General features: G+C 36.7%; 1 protein-coding gene across 5 annotated transcripts in view; it reads left to right on the forward strand.

The window, feature by feature from the left end:
* The window catches only part of STS (steroid sulfatase), a 107,097-nt gene extending 85,818 nt beyond the window's left edge, over nt 1–21,279 (forward strand). For all 5 annotated transcript variants that reach the window (XM_059839715.1, XM_059839717.1, XM_059839714.1 and 2 more), the window contains one exon: nt 18,000–21,279. In XM_059839715.1, coding sequence (XP_059695698.1) covers nt 18,000–18,382 — 383 coding nt within the window. In that variant the 3' untranslated portion in view covers nt 18,383–21,279. The remainder of the gene's footprint in view (nt 1–17,999) is intronic.
* Nucleotides 21,280–23,414: the final 2,135 nt, after the last annotated feature.

Genomic DNA, 23,414 nt, shown 5'->3' on the forward strand with positions numbered 1-23,414 from the left:
ATTTGTATGAAAGCTTTTTGAAACTGAAAGAGACTACATTTCATTCGTAGTTTTTTATCATAGTTCTTTCAATGACCTCCTAGTAGAAAAGCGAATTAGGTGAAATAGTATAGAATAGGTTCCTGCACATTGTGACATTTTTCACATTTATTCAAAGTTTTAACCCCAAATTTATTGAAAATAATTCTTCAGATGCAGTTCCCTTGTATTGAGGAGAATTTTATGGTCTCGTGGTTGTAGGACTCTAAGGTGAACATTTCTGAGACTCAATTACTCAGTCCTCTTCATGACTGACATTTTAAAGCAAAATAGCTTTCTAGTATTCACAGTACAAGGAGGAAGTTAGAAATCATGGCTCACTCACAACATTAAAAGTCAACAAGACTATAAAACCTCAATAAAGATAATGAAAATTTAGTACTTAGAATTAGCACTAATGCAATAAAGAAAGGGTGACCCTTTTAGTATTAAGAAATATTAGTCATCCTTAAGATAATTTTTTCCTTACCAAGTGTGTGCTAATTTTTCATGTACAACCTGTTACCTGTCTGTTGAACATTAATTTTTCAATGGTATTACATCACAGAAGTAAGATTCTCAATCATCTCACTTGCTCAGTGAGTACAGTCTTCAAGACTCCATAGAGTCTTCAAGATTAACTTAATTATCTGGGTTCTCTCTCTTCAATGCCACAGAATATTTACAGGCAGTTATTCAGTGAAAATCTTATCTTTCTGTGTGGTCCTCTTTGGTGACAAGTAAAGACTGAATCTCAGTCCTAGAAGCTTATAATTGCCTTAGCATTAGTTCATGTCCTCGACAGCAAAACTACTTACCCACAAAGCTTTGTAGTGTGGACTCAAAACCAATGTCTTGATTACTGTGTTGTTGATAATCCCACTTTGAATTCTCTACTCTTGCTCTTTACAGAATTGAAGTTTTGGAAGATTTTAGTTGATTCACATGGGTTTGGTTTTTTGTCTGTTTGTTTTTTGTTTTATTTGATGGTGGTGGTGGTTTTTGGTTGGTCAGTTGTTGGTTGGTTGGTTGGTTGGTTGGTTGGTTGGTTGGTTGGTTGGTTGGTTGGCTTTTTAACAAAGTTCCCCTCCCATTCCTATCCAATGCCAAGCTCCAAATACTTTATTATCTTCCAAAAGCCAACATTGTTAATAAATCCCTTGGTGAAGCTGCTAAAACAGCACCATGATACAAAAACATAAAGTTAATTAGAGAGAGAGGTAATAACAAAGTAAAAATGGTTTAATGAAGGTTTTGACTTTAGCAGAATGAAAGTATAAGACTGAAATATTAGACAAGAAAGTGTGAGTAAATAAATCTACCTGAGTGAAATAATTACTTATTCTCTGAAAATGTTGTCTCAAAACTCTGCAATTTCTTTTGAATGCACTTTTAGAGCATTCTAGGATGCTCTGGGAAACATTAAAATTAGGATTCATTAGTTCTTCATGACCATGGTGTCTTAGAACTGCAAATCCTCTAGTTCCATCAGGATCTAAGTCTACTTTATCCCACAGCTGGTCATGGGGGTACTTTCATGCACTTTTTCTACTTCTTCATCTCTCAAATTATCCCAGTCTAGCAAATAGGATTTTGTTGCAACTACATTTCTGTTTGCTCTTTTTTTTTTTGATCAGCTGTTACCTTTCTGTCTCAGACATGGTTGTTTTACAGAAGAATTAAATTCCTGTCTACTGTAGGTAGACTGTGGGGTTTAAGGCATTGATATAAAAATGGAGTTTGCTGTGCTGTAGGATATCCCTCTCTGTTTTATGCAGCATAATAAAATAAGAAGCTAAAACGATTATTTTATTAATATGTATATATATCTGCATCAGGTGCTCTATTTGAGATCATAGTTTTAGCAACTGATTTCTCAAAGCCTAATACTCAAACATAATTATGATTCATAAAAATTCTATAAAATGTTAAGTATTTTGACTTACACCCATAGAGGATGGACCCTGATAGCTCTACAACACTGAATGGTGGATTGCTTGTAGTATTTTTAGTTGACAATGGTTTTTTGACTCTGAAAAACAATGTACTTGTTACTAAAACCAATTTTCAGCTGTAGCCAGAGGCTCTAAGACCACATACCTTTATGATTCAGAAACAACTGGAGCTCTTGAACATTCAGGTCACTTTTCAAAAAGCAACTTACAAGAAATCCAGAGATTAAATAAAACTTACCATTTTTTCCAGACAAAATTAGTTTCATCGGTGAGGACTATTTGTATGTATGCTGTGAAGGTATGAGCTTATCTGAAGGGATGAGGACAAATACATGTTTCACAGAACTGAAGATGATTTGAATTATGCTTTGAGAGGGAAGTTTTGCCTTAAAGTTGGAAATTTCCTAAAAAACCTTAATATCTTATGGAAGCTTTTATCCTAACAGAGCTGATAAGAATAAGAAGACCAAAGATGGAATCAACAAAATAAGGGAGAGGGAAAAATGTAGCTATTATGTCATGCTGAAACTGAGGTTTGCAATGGTCAGTATTAACTTTGAAGGAAAACTTTAGAACTTCATACATTATTTTATTTTTCATTCTCTAATTTTATGTTTTGAGCAAGGAAAATATTATTAATATGATGCATTCTTTAGTGGCAGAAAATACATTATGTGACTTTAAATAGGGATTATAATAAAAGTAAATCCATTAAAAATTATGATACTTGAAATATTTGAATTTTTCAAAATTAGCAAAAAATTACCTTTTTTTTTTTTTGCAAGTATATTTTATTGCATATTATACTTTGACAGTTTTCAGGTTTTTCCTGAAAATATTGCAAAGTTCATTAGTGAGCTTATCTTAGCACAAGAGTAAGTACTAAACACAAATGTCTCAGTTCAGTTTCACGGTCAAAGGAAACATAATCAGTCTGTGGGCAGAGGAGCAACTGGGAATTGCAAAAAATTGTACAAGAATACAGGCTGTTTCCTCATATGCTTCAGTTCATTCAGCTCTGCTCTAGTGGAGCTGTTGGGTCATTTAAAGGTTCTTGTGATTTCAAGAATGCTGAGTAGCCCCAAATACCAGGATACCAGGACTGTGTTGTGGCAACAGAAGGCTGGCTTAGAAAATCATGGTGTATTTAGAGAGAGGCTGTAATAATCAAGAAAAAGGTGCTGAGAAATGCTTTAACTGGGTCTGGGAACATGGTACTAAATTGATAATACAAAGCCTCCTGATAATTATCAAATGCCTCATTTTCCCCTTCTTTTACATTGCCAAAATATTTGAGGTCTCCAGATTGAGAGGGTTTAATATCTATCAGTGGTTTTAAATGGTGATGGCATACCGATTTTTTTAAAAAATCAGCTAAGCCAAACCAAAACAATAACCCTGAACTAAGATCTGAGAAGTATATTTGAATGTTTAGCAACCAGCAGGTGGAACTAAAAAAAGTAAATGCGCCACTTGTACTTCAGAAAATATTTTTTGAGTACATGTCTTACAAAGCATTTAATCCATGGAAAGTGTTTGTATTTGGAAGATAGAAAATATGAAAAAATCAACATTACTTTCTTTAACGCGGCTTAAATGTGAAAAAGTTACAGATTTTTATCTCTTAATCAAGAAAATTAAGTATAAATTATTAGAATGTCTTAAAGTATTACTCCATTAGTGGGTATTTTTCAAATGAAGATGTTGGCAAGTGATTACAAGGAAAATGTCTACATGTCCAGCTTGATAAATCTGTGTTAATGCTGTGGTGTGGAGAAGTCAGAAGCAGGTTTCTACCCCATTAGCATGTGAACCTTAAGAGCTTGGCTGAGCCTGCCAATGCAATCTCTGCCTGGACACTCAAGAACTGTTCCTATGACAATTATGTTTGGTCTTTTCTAACTAATTTCAGGCAATTTATTCTCTTTGCAGACCAAGTTGACCTCAGATATATTTTTTTTTGGTCACGCTGCATTGTTAGATTTTGCATTTCAGTTGTTACATACTTGAAAAAGCTGTGTGAGGACACACTGTGTCTCAGGGATGTAGAGGAGAAGCTTTAGGAAGGCTTAAACTGTCTGCATTCTTGGACATCTGTACAGCTGTGTAATATGTCTGAATATGGGTATCTTACTCCTCCTGTAAATTTTGATCTGCTCTTGCAGAGCTAGTTGTGGAAGCAGATGAACTTTTGTATCCTAAACATTTTGGTCTTTTTATGTTTGAGAGGTGAGTAGTGATCCAAAGTTCAGAAGTTAAAACTAGACAGATCTATGAGATTCAGCAGGACAGGCAAAGCTTTCAAAGTGAGGGTGAAGATCTGGATGACAGGTAAATTGTTTAGCAGGTCCATCTGCCTGGCCTGACTATCATTTGAGTGCATTTTGGTTGGTAGATTTCCTATTCTCTAATCCTAACTGAATTTCAGGTTCCTTTTTTTGTCTTCAGAGTCTAAGTGCCAAGACCTCAGTTAGGAATTCCCTCTGGGTATCAGTAAAAAATTTAAGAGAGACTTTAATCTTGGACATGCTCCGGGTAAATGACAGCTAGTTAGAAACTTCTTTGGAAATGTTATGGAAAGTGTGTTTTAATTAATCACAAGATGAAATAGAGGTAAATATCTGTCAGCATGCAGTGCACTATAGTATGAAGGAAGGATTACTGCAAACCACTGCTGAATGCTAAACTAAACCTGGTTTACAGCTGAAAATAATTAATGTACTCAATTTTCTTGTCCATTGCAATGGATGAGGAATATGTGTAAAGGTTTTTGCTTTGTGAAGAACATAAAAATGCTTAGAAGGGGCCATGGTAGTGAATAAAATAGAAAAGCATTTCCTAGTCCTTCCTATTGCCATTAATATTGTCACAGATTTTATAAGGAGTATTTTTACAAAGAAACCAGCTAAAATTGAGAGATGGAGGCTGAGTTTGCAGAACTATGAATTAAAAATTTAAAGTAAGATTCAACAGTCCAGAAACAGCTACCAGTATGCAGATGTTTCTATTTCACAATATCATGTCATCACTCTTAACTTCAGTGAGGAGGAAGGGCATATATAAAATTTATATCTGTCGTGTAGTGCCTAAAGCACTTTCAGTTGTTCTGAGAAGGTACAATGTGTAACTGAATGACTTCAGACTGCAAACAGTTTTACATTCTATTTATTTATATCACTTCTTAAAATAAGAGGTTAGAGCCCTTAAAGAAAACCATAAAGTATGGCAACATACTCTTAGACCAGTAAAAAGGTGTATTTTATGCTCAAGGATAAAGCTTTCTTTGTTTAACTTGCCTTTGCAATTGTCTTGCTTAACAAATCTTGAACCTCATTGTGCTGCAAGAAGTAATAATAGGTGTTGGATTGAGTTTATGAGGTAAGTGCCCTCTTCAAAGATACTTTGAGGCTTGTTAGAATTATTAAATTGAATTGTATAGTTAGTAAAAAATAAAATATCAAGCCAAAGGCAACAAACATGTTTTTTACCCCCTCATTCACAGCAGTGGTCTACCTACTGTGCTACAGAAACTGGAGGGAAAAAAACTCCACCAGTATTCTTTTTGCCACTCATGTATCATCAAAAGCCCTGGCCCTTTGTGACACTGCGTCAAGTTCTAGCATTCTTGTATTTCTTACACAAAAATCTGTAAGAAAATATAGCACAGGGAATGAAGGACAGTGGCTGGAGTTCCCGAGGTCCACAGCTGCATTCTTCTGGTTTGAGATGAACTCACTCCATAGCTGATTACATCTCAGCTCAGCACTGTGGGCATTGTGTAGGATTATCCTATGCTGATGAATCTCTCCAGAAGGCCCAAGAGCTGGGAAGGGCTTTGTTCAAATGCTGCACCCGGGTCCACACGTCACACAGGTCAAAAGCACCTGGACTTACCTGGATATATTAAGTAGTATGCCACATATACATGTATGTGCCATAAGAAGAAAAGGCAACAAGGTGTTACCACTGAGATGCTGAGTAACTGAGGGATGTATGTTTGGAGGGAGAGGATGTTGCTCAGCAGACATGGGTTTAATCTTCAGGGAGGTAAGCTGAACACTGATTTTTCTACAAGGTAGAGTTGTCCAGTGAACAGGACAGTTAAGAGCTGGTAAATCTTGATTCAGGTAGCTTCTTCCTATAGGCCTTGAGACCACATTAAATTAATTCCTCACAGTATATCCATTAATATATATCAGTGTTGCAAAGAAACAAAGCAGTTTTTATTAACTGTTTTCATAAGCAATAGCACAGGTGACCAAAAAATAATTTACTCATTATTTTTCATAAATTGTTTGAAGTAGGAGATTTGATGGAAGTTGAGTAGCATAAGGGGATCCTTGCTTAAACAATTAGTTAAGCACAAAGCAGCTTCAGTCATAGAATACATTGTACTTTGCTGAATTTAAGCATGGAGTTATTATTTTAAGCTAATGTAGGAATACTTTGTGGAACTGAAGGCAAACAAGATTAAATCATCACTAAAATCACAGGGATTTAAACATTTACTTCAATGCACCACAACTCCACAAAAGGTGTGGAAATGGAATTTAGAATAGACAATGCAACAGGTAATTGAGGGATGGGGCAGACCAAATGAACTGTGAGACAGTCTTCTGTAACAAAATCCTTATTTAAACTCCAGAAAAAGTTTGTGAAGGATTTGTATTTGAAAAAGTTAATAGACAAAACAACAAGTGAAAGGAGCATGCCAGTAAAATGTCTTTGTCTTCTGCGATAAAGGAAATGAATGATAGTAGCACAAAAGTTACAATAGAAGACACCATACATCAAGAGGGCTCTTAGAAAATACATTGTGGGGAACAATTGTGCAGTGGCAGGGGATGAATTAGATGACAAAAAGAAAATTCACTTGATATACCTGAAATGAGATTTTGTTCTTATTTTCTACTATTGTAAAAGAAGAAACTGTACATTTATATGAGCAAGATACAGCACCTCGTAGAAGTGTTGATGTAGATGTACTGTAGTTAGTGACTGCATTTCAAAGGTCATTGAATGATCATTAAGGATAAGTAAGGCTCGTTTTAAAAAAAGTTTTAAAATGAGCCTTACTTATCAGTTTTATGCAGAAGTAACATATATGAGCAAGGAAGGCAAATCTCTATATTTTCTGGCCGTGTCAGTGATATATGTGGGTTTTATATACACTTGAGAGGAGGAAATTTTTAACACCCAATGGATGAACACTGTGGTATTTTCATAAGCAGCAACACCTTGTAGATAGATATTTGATCTTAAAAACAAAATTGAAGGTAGATGAGAGAGCACTGGAGAGACCAGTTCAGCTTTCTAAGCAGGGTGACACCTCATCCTGAAGGTGAGTCCAACAGAACTGTGAGTGACCCCTGCACTGACAGTGACTTTACTGACAGAGCAGTGTCTTCCAGCACCTGAGCAGAATGAGCAGAGCTGGGTGCTGGTAACAGACTCCACAGCAGCCCCAGTCCCTGCAAGGTGGTGAGTCAGGTTCAAGGTCTACCCAGGGAGTGCAGTCAGGAGCTGGAGGAGATGAGAGCACAGACAGAGCAGGAAGGAAGGCTGTAGCCTAGAGACATCCAGAGACAGGGCTGGGAACTGGCCACTGCTGCACCACTCAGGCAGGGACTGATGGCCTTGGGCTGAGCTGAAATGGGAATCCTGGTCCATGGGCAGGGTGCACAGATGAGGGTCCACCCGAGGGCTGGGCGGGGCCAGTGAGGCTTTTTGGTGCCTTCCAGACTCATAACACCTTGGTTTTTTAGCAAACTCTGAAGATGGTGATGACAACATGTACATGTGTACAGTGTAGATGCCAACAGCTGAGGTCACCTGAGCGAGTCGCTCTCATCAAATAAGAAACAAGCATAACTCTTTTCATCTTAAACACCTCTAACAAAGTTAAAAAGCAGTCAAGTATAAGCTGGTAACTAGCTTACATAAAGACCTGCACCTTGGTTGCAGTGATCCAAAATTAGGCGAGATGACCGGATTGTCAGATTGAATGCTAAGCAGCAGCAAAGTGATGAGGAATAAATCCTATTTTAGTAACATGAATTTAAAAGTGGAGATGCCTAGCTACCTTTTTCACAGTCTGAAAAATAGTATTATTGTGCTAAGTGACCGGAAGAATACTATAGGAGTCTTCTGAGGTTGACTAAGAATTTTAGATTCAGGGAATTTATTTAGTGTAATTTTTTCTTTTAAATCACCAGAGATTCAAAAAAGGGCCTGTCTACATATATAGATAAATAAGATAGTCATTAAAATGTGCAATGAAATGCAAAGAGTTAACTGGTTTTGGAACACAACGAAGCATTTTATTTATTCATTAGTGTCATGAAAGAACTGACAAGAATGGTCAGAAAGATACTAAAATGCAAATCCTGATTTGAGTGGCACTGTCATAAATATCTTTAAAATCTAATTAAGAAAGCGCCACTCACTTTGCTTGTTCAATTTTCCTTTTAACACAAGACTAAAATTGTCATTTACTTTACCTGTTAGCTATCAGCTCTCTAGGAATATTTTTACTTTTTCTTGTAGGTGGTATTGGTGATGGGGCTGCTCTTATTGTGGAAGCACAGGTGTCCCTCCACAAAATCACTTCAAAAAACTTCATTAGTCTCATTTAAACCTCATTTCTTGTCACCAGACTTTGTTTTAATAGCAACACACAGTGGCAAAGTTATCTATCAAAGAAATTACACAAAAACTTGTAGCAAAAAGGAACAAGCTTCCATAGATACATAGAAATATCTTTCACTGATATTAGACATTTGCATGTTATAGTTTACAGCAAAGTTGTTTCTTGAGGTTTCCTCAATAGTAGAAGATAAATACTGCAGGCTATTTTTCTGGATTTGAGTGCTGCCATTCATGAAAAACATAGAAGTGTCAGTGTGATATGGATTAGTGTTTGTTCTCCACTGAAGAACTTAAATAGCATCAAGTATCTGATTCATAATATGTCAGTCATGGAAGAAAATTCACTTTTCCTTCACTAATAACTCAGGAGTCTTCACATTACTTACAGCACATTTTTCTTGGACAGAGAGCAGCCCCTTTCTCCCCTCTGAACTGTGTCTTTTTACAGTGTTTTTCATCCTTTTCCTATCTGTTTATTGCTCTTTCTCTCTTTATTTCTAGTCTCACTGATAGTGAATCCTCTTTTGATCCTCTTAAATGATCAAACCCTTGTGTGACTCCCCCTTCTGCAACTGCAGAAGCTGTAATGAACTCTGACCCTTATGAGGGTTTTCCTGTCATTTGCCTTTTGTTTTTCAGTCTCATAAACTGCTTGACTTCCAGTGCTCTCTTTAGAGAAGCCTCCTATTTTAGAAGTGGGTTTGAAGTTCGGTTTTTTGTTGTTGTTGATGATGATTTTTTAAAAGATCTTTATGGTTTCTTTCTTTCCTCATTTTATTTTTGATTATATCAAATATAAATATCTTTTTGCCCTGCATGAAACATCTAGTCACTTACTACTGTTTCTTGCTGTAGTTCATTGCAACCTTTTAATATACTTGATTATTGAAGATATTTTGTTTGCCTGCTTCCTAACTTGCTTTATGAGACTCATCTTCACTCCATGTTTGCCCCCTTGGTTTTTTTTTCCTCTCTGTCTACCTGTTGTGGTTTGAGAGGAAGTGAGGTTTTTTTGAGATGTTGTGGTTAAATTAATAGGTGTTTCGATTTGAATATTGGTACTTAGTTTAGGTATTGAGGATATGGATATGTTTTTGAGAATATAGGAAGTTAAAAGTTGTAAATTTTTGGAAAGAATGATCTTCCCCATGTCATGGAGGCACCACAATCAAGGAAAGGTCACAAAAATCTCCAGTCATCTCCCAGATCCCTTCTTTGTGTTCCGTGTTTCAACCACAGAAATGGAGGAAGCAAAACAAGCATCAAGTGTCATTTACCTAAACTATCTCATTAAGAATTTTAATATGCTATCTTGAGCCTCATATCAGAGCAGCTGCAGTTGAATTGGGGTGACACAGTTATGGACATATTATTTGATAAGTGTGAAATAACATGACTGTCAAAAGAGAGAAGAGCATTTCTAGCATGAAGAGACACCAGGAAACAGTTTGTATCAGGCTCAAGAAAATTGACCTAATCATCTGATACACATTTCTGCTCACAAATTTTTAGGTAGGAAAGTGTTCCCCCTGACAAGCGTGACAAATACTGTTAAAATATTTTCTTGCCTTTGCTCTGCTCTGTGTCGGTGGCAGCAGAGTTATTGTTAGGCTCAGGCAGAGCTATTTATACCCTGGGATTTGCAGTGCTCCATTCCCTACCATTCTTCTGGGAGAAAGAGAGAGAGAGGGAGGAATAAAGGGAATGAAAAGAAATTAAATACCATCCTTTAAAAAATACTAACTCTACTCCTAATCATAGCAAGAGCATAAAAAAAACTTGTTATCATAGTTGTTTAAGCTGAAATGGATACCTTTTTTTTTTTTTTCCCTTTCTGCTTCTTGTCTTATTTTCACATCCCTGTATCCTGGTTTAGATTGAAAGCTAAGGGGCAGGAATATGGCTGCAGTATGGAAGGCATAAGCCAGACTTCCTGTACACCAATTCAATGAATGAACTAGATGAACTTTTATTTTAAATGAATGAAATTTTTTTTTACTAAAAAAACACCCCAAAAAAACAACAAAAACACAAGAAATAACACAAACAAAAAACCCCTAAAAAATAACCCCCCAAACCCCCCCCACAAAAAACCACCACAAAGCCCCCGTAAAACCCCCAAAAGACCCAACAAACAAACATGAAAATTCCAAAATTATTTTGTATTAATTGAATGACAGACCTAAGTAACTTTTATGAAAATGATGCTGGTATTTCCATCTAAATCTTCTATAAGGAACAGTTAAAACATATTTTTCTCATCTGCATCCACAGGAGATCTTTCTCTGTTCTTGATTCTCAGAGGAAGGAGATTTTAGCAGGTTATTGCACTTCTGAAGTGTAAAGCCTGTTTTTCACTGCACAGTGTACATGCGTTTTTAAGCTGAAAATTATAAGAGAGAGTCAGGATTCTTTCCTTTTTCCATTACTTGCTGTCATCTGGAGAATAGCTGCAGATTTCTACATCCACTTTGTATTCAACCAAAACAAGAAAATATTCCCACTACTCTACTAAAACTCTCCAAATTCAGACATTTTTATTGCCTGGAGAACTGTGAAATCAAGTTTGGCTTTTGCATAAAGGTCCAAAACGGAGAACTGTTGGACTTCTCTGAAATACCATTACCTCAAACAAGTCAATGTGAAAGAGAAAATACACTTCTAGAAATGTTCTTAGGAACAAATCTGTAATTTGTACCAGAGTCCCTGCTGATCATCTGTAAGAGACCCTCCTGTGCTATGTCCTTTTCATGCTAAGGTTTTTAATTCGGGATTTTGAAGGATTTTTGCATTGTTTGCTCAGTATCAGGAAAATTGCAAATTTATGGTTTAACATGGTTTGTAATCTTTGACTAGTTTCGTATTCTGGAAAATATATGCATTTTCTAGCACTGGGATAAAAACTACTGTCTCATATTTCAGATGCTAAACTGCACATACATCTTTACAATAAAACCAAATTGCAGTTATTGTTGGTTTTTATTTTTTTTTTTTTTTAATATTTAGGACTGCCTGATACTGATATTTTTTTGCACCAAATTACTTGCAAATATTCATTTTCTTCAACTCATTTTTTTTTAGTCTCATGACAGAAACTCCTTTGCTCTATTGTCATTTATGCTTAACTGAATAAATTTTCAAATTCTTTTTTTCAAAAGGTCGCCCAAGCAACCTAGTAACTTTATAAAAATAAAAGAAAAATAAAATAATTCAACTAGCTAAGACACTTGTAAGGAAGAGTAATTCACCTTTTTCTTTGACTTCTTAAAGTAAAGAAAATTATTATTCAGTGTTCTTTGGCACAGCACAAAATTTCAGTCAACTGCAGTTACAAAATTTCTATTTTTCATTTTTTAAATAACTTTGAACAATTCTTTCTTTAGATGTACATCTCGTAACGTAAATGTTAGGCATGGTAGCAATTTTCATATTAATTATTTTGAGTACTTCACTAGCATTCCATGTGTCAACAGCCTATTTTTTGACATCCAAATTTTGAAAACTTTCTGAAGAAAATAATTTATAAAAAAAAAATCCTGGGGATGGGTTTGGTTTTGGCTGACACCAACGTGTCTAAAAATTTTTTCAGAAATTGCTTAGGACTTCAATAGCATCTTTCTCCCATATGTTTGATTATTATCAGAAAAATTGCTGTCTGAATCTTACAGATCTGTTCTTTTCACTCAGAAAATTGCATCCACTTTATGAAAGCAGAAAATGATTGTCCCAAATTTATTTTCTGTTAGTAAAATGCGTTCCTGAAGGACAGGAAAAATAATCCAAATACAAAACACAGTTCTGGATAGGTTTCTCTTTGGGTTTTGTCATCTTTGGCAAAGTGCTTCTGCTTTGTTCCTAAGGTGTTCTTAACTGATTAAATGATCACTGAAAGGGAGTTCTTAATCTCTTACTGACTCCCATGGAAAACCACTACATGAAAGTCAAGACTATTTTTTTCATAAGCAATAAAATAAGGCTTTTCTGTTTTCAAGGACTTTTGATATAGATTGAAATGAGCAGGGTTTTTTGGGTGGGGTTTTTTTTCTGGTTTGGTTTGGTTTAGGTTTCTTTTCTGTGTGTGTGTGTGCCAACATTATCTTCTGTCTTCAGCATGCCATCAGCTGCTGCTCTGATGAACTGAAAATTGCATGGACCATTCACCAAGTAAATATTCTTCAAACAAATCTTTAGCAGGTGTCTGGATTATTTCCATGAAATTACTACGGATGGAATTTTTCTTCCAGAGCAATATGTATTCTTCCATGTTGCTATCACCCAAGATATCTCAATATGAGGCATAACATTGCATTATAGCACTTCCTACTTTAGCAGCACAATTTATATACCCACAGATTCTTCCCTTGTAGGACTTTCTTCAGCAAGAAAACACTGCAAATGATCAATCAATTCTTTTTGAAGGTGATGATGAAGAATTTAGGAAAATAATTCTTTTTCATCTACTAAAACTCAACAGATAATCTTGACTTTTGAACAGAATTCAGTGGAAGTTTCTCATACCACAGCACTTACTCTAGATAATGAGTTCAGTCATGAGGTTTCTGTCTTCAGCAATCCGGGTATGGTTTCAGTGTGTCTTGGATTTTTCCTGCAGCAATTGTTCAGTAAGATTATTAGATATTCAGGAATGTGCAATCCTTTCTGGTTTAGTGGATACTTAACACTGTAGGATTTATTCTAAGTATTTTAAAATCACTGCTACTGCTGGTTTTTTCATGGGGTTCACTCAAATACTCTTAAGTTCTGCACAGTTCTTTATGCAAGTCTCTTCTAGCAACAACTGATGGTTGTTAACCAACATTGTATCTTTGAATATCACTCAGTTATTCTCCAGCTACACTGGGGCATGATGTGCTGTCTTTTGACTGGTGCAACAATACACCCAGACACTCAAAACAGATATCTAAAAAAAAAAAAAAAAAAAGTAATTTTCATTGTAAGAACAATTTAGTTACAAATTTTAAAATTCAAATGGTGTATTTTTATTAGCTGTTTAAGGAATGCACATAGTCATAAGAATAATATGTGCCATTTCATTATAGTAACCAAATAGTATTGTCTTTGCTATATAGAGCTATATATAGTTCTACAAGGATTTCACAACTGAAGCCTTTTCTGCATTGTTAAATGATCAAAGAGCTGAATATATGTGATATTTGCTATGAATAAGATTAGCAGAGAACCTAAAAATTCTGAATGAACTTTGAGAAAGCAGGAAGAAAGGATTCAATCTAATAACAGGAGTTATCTAAAGAAAGTAATTTTCAAGTGAGTTGCAGTTTTCATCTGCTACTGTCTAGAAACGTTGAAAAGCATGAGTTAGAGTGTGGGAGTTGACAATGGCTACAGAGCAAACCTGAGACACAGAAAAGTCAGTCTCAGTTTATGTTTGTCTGCTACACCCAAATGGCTCGTCTCAGAGGCATCTGAGTTCAAGCAGGGACTAGCTCCCCAGTGTGCACTGGACAACAGCCCTGTTTAACTTGTTCTTCTACAGAAAGAAGCAACACAATAATATAAGCAAAGGAAATGACAGTAGCTGCAAACCTGTAAAGCTACTGCCATAGATTGAATTCAGTGAAAGTGAAGTCCAGGCAATAACACAACAATAGCTTCTATGCACGTCAAGAACTGTTATCAGAAAACCCCCATTTGCCGTCAATGATTAAGAAGGGTGTTTTTATAACAGAAATAGCATCCCTATCCAATGTGTCACTTCATCTTGAATATATTAATATATCTTACTGAGAGACTTTTATTTAATCTCAAGGCCTCCACCAGTCCATTGGAGCAACTATTGTCTGTATGAGAGGATAAATTGCTGGGTAAAGGATAATAAAAGGTGTCTTCTAGGGAGATTGAACACTGAACAACAATGTTCATAGCAGATTTGCTAAGAATAATGGCAACCTATCTTAATTTAAAGTTATTTAGAAGTACAGCTTCTTCAATTTTTTGTTTTTCTTAACATGTAAAGGAAAGAGGTATTCTGAGAGCAAACTTACTGGACAACTCATAGAACTGGAGAATTGCAGGAAAATAGGACTGAAATTATTTGTGAAGCACTGGAACAGGACTTTTAAGGGTGCTGCAGGCTTGGAGCCTGCCTGCTGTTTCAGAAGGGGCTTGCTATACTTGGGTTTGGGGAAGCCCTGACAATTTTACTACTAACTTCACTGTGGAAGAGACACAGTTATCTTTATGTAACAAGGGTTTACTATCCAGATGCTTTGGAGAACACAGGTACTGTTAATTACTGGGAGATTAATTTGATCCTTGTAGTTAACCTTCTGAAAAATGAGATTTTATGTCAGCTGAGAGACTGGGAGAGAGCTCTCTCTTTTTAATATTGTGCCTTATACAGTTCTGCAGCTTTACTGATGAGCAGTCTGACAGTTCTTAATGTCTCCTGGAACACTGCACTGGCTGCTCCTCAGCCACAGCCACTGACAGATAGGCTTTAGTTTTCATCATGCTTAGAAAAGAGGTGTTTAAAGTCTGCTGCTGCTTCTCCAGCACAACATGCAGTTCTAGAAACACTGCTGCAGTGCAACAGATAAACATTGCACAGGAACAGGCTTTGCACTCCCAGAGCTCAGTGATTTGTGACATTCTGTAACTGCTTATCTGATAAAGTACCATCAGCTCTTCAGGACTCTAGCAGTGTCATAGACACAAGATGATGTCACATATGCCTTGTCCCCAAACCCACACATGATTTTGGAGCATGCTGTATGCTCTGCATATGACAAAGCCTAAGTCTCTATTTTGTGCAGGAAAGAAAAATCATGTCACAACTTCCTTATTTCCTTCTTTCCCCATTTCTTTCTTATATGGGCTGCTTGTACTGACTTCCATTAATTTGGAATTCCCAATTTTGAATTGCTATCTGTAAGCCCTTCAGCACACCTGGTGCTACAATGCCCAACACCCAAAAAAGTGGCTGAAAATGTTCTTTTCAATGTCATTCAGCACAGATATACCATGAAAGACCAATGTGTGATACGACAGCTTGACCACAAAATTCTTATGTGCATGGCCTTATTGAAATGTCTTTTAGCTGACATTTTAGTAGCCATATCATTTTTTTTGCTGATCTGTCAAGTTGTTATAGTGTTGTGAATCAAATTCTCAGGTGTGGAAAGTGTTGGATAGTCTACAATGGCACACAGTGCACTGATTAATCAAGCCCTTTGGCTTTTTATGTTTTTTATCATCCATCTTGCCAATTAAACGTGTCTGAGGAGCCTGAACCAATGTTTGGTACAGAATTACATGCCTTTTTAGAATAAAAATTCTGAATCTCAGCAAACAAGAGGTATATTTCTTGGAAATGTTTTGTGCATATGTTCAAAGAAATTTAAATGGCAGTATTTGATTTTGTTTATTTTAATTCTTAGAAAACAAGAGACTCAAGTACCAGACCCACCTTTCAAAATGTTACTGGAGGTAGATGAAGGAATTCCATTTTATGCTACCTGGCCTTGTCTTGCTTTGCCTTCCTTTAAATTTCCTTTCATTTTTTCCCAGTAAGACTGTGCTGTTGAGGCTGTCACAGCCAGAGCCTTTTAAAACCTGCCACATACCATTGTCTGTGCCAGCAAGTCACTCAGCCTTTAAAAGTCCTTCCCCTTTACTGACTTCCAAGAAGCATTTAGAGGCTTCTCCCAGTCTAATGTGTATAATAGCCATCACCTATCTGACCCTGATTTAAGTGGAGACCAAGTGAACTGGTAGTCCCCAGGCTCTGTCATTGAATTGGTTCCTAAAGGAAAAATCACTTCTAATGTGAAAAATGCTGTAGAAGAGAAGAAGCTGTAAAGAATCTTAAGGTCACCTACTGTCCTTTAAATCCATGCTATAGTCTAGAACTGCAGCCTGTGACCCTTAAGTCTTCTGAAACATTTCTCTTTAAACCTGCTTTAAAAGCTGTGTGTGATGTAGTTACAGCATGGCATATACCAGTTTGTCTCTGCTCTACTCATCCCACATTTTCTAGTTCCTTCTACTCTGTTGTACCAATTAATTGATTAATAAATATTAACTACGGTAGCACACATAAATCTTTGAAAATCTGTTACTAGGTTAACAAGCTTTCTGTGACCTTAACAACATTCAACAAAATACCAAAAAGAGATTTTTCACTCAGTATTTAAGAACTTGAGGTGATTAAAAAAAAAATCACAATAAGGTGCTAAGAAATGTAAATTACTGATGACTACAGTTTTCCGATGTTTTTATAGTCTCAAGTGGGCAGTTAATCTGACATTATACATCTCAGTTGTTTAGTGACCTGCTTTTATTAAGAATAAAATACAGATTTTTCTTACTCTAATTAATTATTCTTTGTTCCATTTCTGAAGAACTATATACTTCATTGGCTGTAGGAGGATGGAGTGCTTCCCTGGAAGTTCTGTTTGTTTCTGCCTTTCCTATTTGTTCTGTGATACTTGAGGAAAATAGTAACAACTTTTTTGTTCACAGCTCTCTTGTTAAGCATTTTCTGATCCTCCGCTGACCTGTTTGAGGGTGCTTCTTGAAAGAACCAACTGATATTTGCCTATTCTTATTCCAAGAAATAACTAGGATTTTCAAGCAGTTAAAGTACCAACTGAAGTTACATGAGGATGGGCAGTTCCATTTTCTGTACACAGAAAATTAAACTAAATTAAGAACTTTGGTCCTCATTTTGAAAAGCAGAACGTCACCTAAGAGTTGTGCTACTGTAACTTTTATTTATAATTTATATTTGGAAAAAGCATATAGAAGCATTAGACAGGTATTTAGCATCCATTATGCATTTTCATGTCATCCCATTTAATAAAATGAGTATCCAGGTGTTTGCAATGAAACCATGGGGCAGAAGACAATAGGTTAATACAAAAAGAGTGGAAGATAGGAAAAAGATAACAATGAAATTATTTAGATAAGCAAAATGAGAAGCAGACAGGGGCCAGCAGTGGATAAATATAGTCAAGTGGTAAAAATACATTTTAATAACCCTTGAAGAAGACTTAGTATATATTTCTGCAAATCTTCTTAGCACTGTTTATATAAAACACAATGTTATTTAAAGTATTCTATAATTTGGTTAATCAGAATTCTTCTGAGGGAATGAAATTATCATAGTTGCTTCATAAATATGTGTAGCATGAAAATCACGATGCTTTGCTTATTTTTGCTTTGCTCAATCTTGTTTTAGTCTTTCAGTATGCTGCAGTTTCTGTTACAGAGTGTCTGTACTGTCTTTTTACCAAAAGACTGACTTCCCATGTTGGTGGAATTTCTTAAGACCAGGGAACTTACATTTTGTTATTTTAACACTTTATTACCCGCTGTTTTTGTGGCTGTAAATTGCAGGTGAATCTGTCTGGAAGGTCTTCTTCTTCACTCCAAACTTCAGTCCTGAGGGCTCCAATGGTTGCTATGATTCTCACGTTTGCTTCTGCCATGGAGGATTCATTACACGACATGATCCCCCACTGCTCTTCGATCTGTCCAGAGACCCTGAAGAGAAAGTCCCACTGACTCCAGAAACTGAGAGCCGTTTCTACGAAATCATCAGGGTCATACACCAAGCAGTAGACAACCACACCAGATCCCTGCATGCTGTTCCTAACCAGCTGTCATGGAACAACCTTCTCTGGAAGCCATGGCTCCAGCTCTGCTGCTCATCTCCCTTTCAGTCTTGTTACTGTGACTATGAGTCAGGAGGGAGTCCACTGCAGGTGCATTTGGGATAAATAAGCTGCAATTCCCTTTCAGAAACTGGACCAGCTGAGTGTGTCTGACTTGAACTTGTGGTATAAGCCTTCAGAAGGTTTTGTTGTGTTGGTGGGGGACCAATCTCCAAATACATATTGCAGTAGAAGAGAATTTCAGTCAAGTAAATGTGCCAGGAGAGGGAAGGCAAGACACACCTCCTCTGTCCTTACCACACAGCATGAAGGACACGTTGCCATCCTCATCTACTCATGGGTAGAATTGTAGCATTTTTTATGGGAGATAATTTTCTAGACCTTCAGCTTGAGCTTTTGTCTTACACAGCAAAGAATTTACCTATCAGTTCTGTCAATCACAACTACTAAATGCACACTTTCCTGTCCTTTTTACTAAGTGTTATCTATTAATAGGACATAGCACTGAGTAATTGCAAACAGAGAGATAATAGTGGAGAGGTCCTCCTGTGACAGTCATTTGGTAACTGATAGATAGGTCAAGAACAGACTTGCAACAGATCTCTGTCAACAACCATGACAAATATGAAAAAACTGACAGCTTGCCAACAGTCTAACTTTGAATGTGCCATAAAAATGCACAGAGCTATGGTAGTAGAAGACCTTGTGTCCATATTAAAATGATGCTCCCCAGCATCTTTGCTGTCCTATTGCATGGCAACAACCTTTGTTTCAAAAGGACAACACTTCAAGTGCACCAGCTGTGTGCTTGAGTGTGTACCATAAGTTTCCTAAACACATATATATGCATAAATCTTTCAATCCCTGATACAGGCACACCCTTGTGATCATATTCCAATTGATAAAAGAAAAGATTTATTCCATACTTGATATATGAGTCCCAAATTCATAATTCCAAATTTGTCTTTCACTTATTTGTCATGCCTATTCTTCCATTGATGAAAGTAATCGCAAATAAATAAAATTTGGTCTTCCTTTAAATAACTTTGCCATCTTTTAATCTCTCTGAATAGGATCCATCATTTTCTGAAAATAAGCTTGGGCTTGAGTACTTAAAGCCAAATATAACTGTCTCTGAGTTCTCTGCGAGGTCTTGGGAAATCTACTGTCCTCGAGGGCTAATTTTTGTATCCATTTTTTTCTCTGTCTTATTCAGGCACATTTTCTTTCCACTCTGCAGGCAGACAAACTGTTTTCTTTGGCATATTTCAGATGAAAAGAAGATATCAGCAAAATACTAAAATGATTTGATGCCTGATAATGGAAGGTGACTTGCTCCTTATCAGAAAGCAGCAGTAATTCCCACATTACAATGTATTAAAACCTGTTTGGGGCAAAAGTGATCTGTGATGATAGTAATGCAGTAGCTTCAGTCAGCCAGCATTAAGGTTGTGACCCAGTTCTTGTGAGCTATTGAAGCCTTTCCTTTAAAAATATATTGTGATAAATCATATATTTCTCTGTCTGTAAAACCCAGGCTTTATTTGATTTTTCCATTGCAGTTTCATTCAAAATTTCATTCTCCACAATACCCAGAAGCCTCTCCTGGGAAATGTACTTTTTCCTTGAAGTCCTATTTTTGGTGTTTCACCTTGTGTTCATGATCTTAATTATGCCCTCAGCAATCTCTCTGTAGGAGGCAAAGCCCCGTGACCAGTATTTATCACTGAATGTACTACATAACCTTAGGAACAAAAATGCCTGCCTCTCATTTGAATACAAATATTCTTCCATGAGAGCAGCTGCCTTTCAATGTCATGGCTGGATCCACACATCCCAAATTTTTGGTCCTCACCATGTGGCCCTAGAACCCCTTGGGGCATGGCACTGGTGGCAGTATGTCCCTCCTTGCAGCCAAAGGGCAGCACTCAGGCCCAGCTGTGTCCAGAGTGCAGAAACACCACGGTGTGGAGGGATGCTCTTTCCAACTCCCACAGCTCTGCCACAGCTTACACTAAAGCTTTTCAAACAAGTACTCCTGAAAAAAATGGAAAAAAAAAAGTGGTGTGTTCACTATACAGTGCTAATTCAGACAAGGGGTTTGGTGTTATTAGTTCTACTTTGCTTCCACTGTTTCTGGTCTGTGACCTTTACAGAGTACTAAATTTATATTCTCAAGGACACCCACACTGACTTTTTTTTTAATCAGGAAGATGCTGTGTTGCTATTATTTCTTTTTCTTTCTTTTTGCAGGTGCAAGAATTCTTTGTTCTGCTAGGCACAACAGCTGTTCTGTGCTGCTTGATCAAATATCAAAAATGATGACTTTTCTACTGCTCTGATTCCTTCTTGCCTGAATAAGGTGTTTCTTTCATACCCCCCTTGGTTTTTGATGCCATCTTTCTAATCTCCTTTCTTAAAACATCCACACCCCTGAAATATTTTTCCATATATTTCTTTACCACTCAGTCCTTCTGTTTGCTTGTCATTTTGATTGTAATGGCTATTTTGCCTTAATCAATCAGAAAATGAAAAGTAGTCTTTCTCATAAAATTTGACTTGTAGGGCTGCTTGACTCTGCTAACCTCCTGCTTATTTAAGGTCCAACAAGAATTAACTTTGCATTATGAAATATAAGTAATTAAAACATATCTGAGATGTTGTTAATTATAAATAATAGAAAATATTTCTTGTTTATGGCACAAGCTTCATATTTTACAAATATAATTTATTACAATGTTTAATACTTTGACATAAGCAGTAAAATCTGAAATCCATTCTTAAAATTGTTCCTTCAAGAAAGAATCTGTGAAGAATGGGGCAGTATGTTTCATATTCTTTGTTAATACCATTTCATTTAATACCTAAAATAAACCTTCTTTGTATTGTAAATGTATTATACCTTTCAGTACTATACCTTCTGTTCTGGAGATGGCATGTCAGATCAGGGTAGTTAAAGTAGTCTTGTTTATCTGCAAAATAAAATGTGAAGGACAATATAACATTTGTGTAATGGCACTGCCTGATCTAACAAGGAAAAGTTTTGTTTTTAACAGCACGTTATTGATGGGATATACGTGATTCACAATTTACTAACAAGGAAGGCTCAAGGAGAGTGTGCAGCTCTGATACTTGGAAACTGACTTTCAATCTGTCATTTAATGAGCACTGCTCTTGTAACATGGTGGCTGTTTATAGGATATGTCATTTTAAACCAGGAGTTCAGCTTCAGAGGGTAGTGTTTTCCTCTACAGCATTGTTTAACAGTATCATATCCTAATTTGTGACAGAGTCCCTGTACAGCCCAGAGCAAGTAATTTAACTCATTTTTCAGTTCCTCTGCTGCACTCAGAAAAGGAAAACAGTACTTCTCTAACTGCTGGGAATACTGAAAGAACAGAAAATGCTGAAAGTGGTAAGCTGGTAAAGGTGAACTTTTGTAGTACCTTCTCCATAGGAGACACAATTTAAAAGCTGGAAAAACAGGATGTAGAAGATCCCCTTATATGAGATCCCCTATATCCCCCTATGGTAGGTGATACCATTAACTTGAGGTTTGCAGGGGGGTTCTGTGTGTAATTTAGTGGGATTGTGATCTGGAGGAGAAAGAATAGATGGCTAAAAAAGATACACTTGGGATTCAGAGAAAGTTGTAAGTCTCGTTTTTATAATTATATTTATTCTCTTTTTTAGCAGTCAGGAAACTATGTCAAGTAATAAATAATGTTTTTCCCTCAGGGACTGGATGTCACAGGTTCTCAGCTCTTAAAAATAGAGATGTCCTGACTTGCCTCCAATTATGGTCAGAAAAATCAAAAGTAAAAAAAAAAGAAACGGAAATAGGAGCTTTGGAGAGAGGTGTCAGCTCACTTAAATCCAACTGAAAGTTTGCAGAGAACTAAGAGAATCTGTTCCAGATACTTCACAGGTCAGCGAGAATCATCACTTGCCAGCAATACTTTATTTCATATTTCACACTGTAGTAATGGGAAATCTGGTTATTCTGATATGTGGACAATGTAAAAAAAAAATCACTTAATATATCACTTGATATAGGAAAAAATGGAAAAAGAAAGAAGAAGAGTGCAAGCATAGCTACAAAAATTATATGTTCTATTAAAGTATGTTTACTAAAATTGTTTTAATTTATGTTTTTGACATACATTACTACAGTGGTTTTTACTTACATTAGAACATAATAGTTCTGTGCTTAAGACATATCTTTTAATTTTCTCTGTCATTTCCCTTTCATCTGGCATTGCCTGTGCAGCATCCAAAATATGCAGTAAGGAGCAAGAGCCAGCCACCCTGCCCATATACACTGCAAGCCGTGTGGCCAGACATGTGGGCAGGAGGAAAGATTTAGGCAAAACTCTGTGCTGGGAACCACCAGGAAGCCAACAGTGTCTGGGGCTGATCTCCAATCTGAAGACAGAGATCTGGAAATTGCCCCTGAGATTAGGTCAGCTGGTTAAGCTGGTTAGAGAGCAGTGCTAATAACACCAGAGTTCAGGGTTGGATCCCCATGGGGACCATTCACTGAAGAGTTGGACTTGATATTCCTTCTGGGTCCCTTCCAACTAAGAATATTCTGTGATTCTGTGAAATGGCTGGTTCCTCTGGGTCTGTCAGAGACTGCAGGTGACCAGGAGGAATGAGGTCCCCTCCGTGGCCAGCTGGACTGTCGTGTGTTCTGCAGCAGGGTCCTTCTGTGTCAGGATGTTAGGTGGAAATTTGTTTGGAACCCACAGGATGCAGGACCTCTTGCCTCTGAATAATTATACCAAGCAGACTGCTCCTGAATCATCATACATGAGGTGACAGATCTTAGTCTGACACTCTAAGGCAGCAGCAGTCTCACACTTTTTTTGCTTGAGGACCAGAAGACCTGAGCCAGGCTCTAGGGACTCCCAGTTTACAGGCTGCTAAAACTGCAAACAATTCAGAGTCCTGGAAGCAACCTGGCAGATAAGGCTGGCAGATATGGCTTTTCCATGCTCTTCTTCATAGCTTTTATTTACCATCAAAACTAATCTGCTTAGAACTTCACATGTACAGAAAACAAAGGATAATGCAAATTTTTCTTAAGGCCCCCCCCCAATTTTATCCTGTGAGTTTGGTACTGAGAACAATGAGA

Source organism: Haemorhous mexicanus, chromosome 2, assembly GCF_027477595.1.
Source record: "Haemorhous mexicanus isolate bHaeMex1 chromosome 2, bHaeMex1.pri, whole genome shotgun sequence".
NCBI lineage: Eukaryota > Metazoa > Chordata > Aves > Passeriformes > Fringillidae > Haemorhous > Haemorhous mexicanus.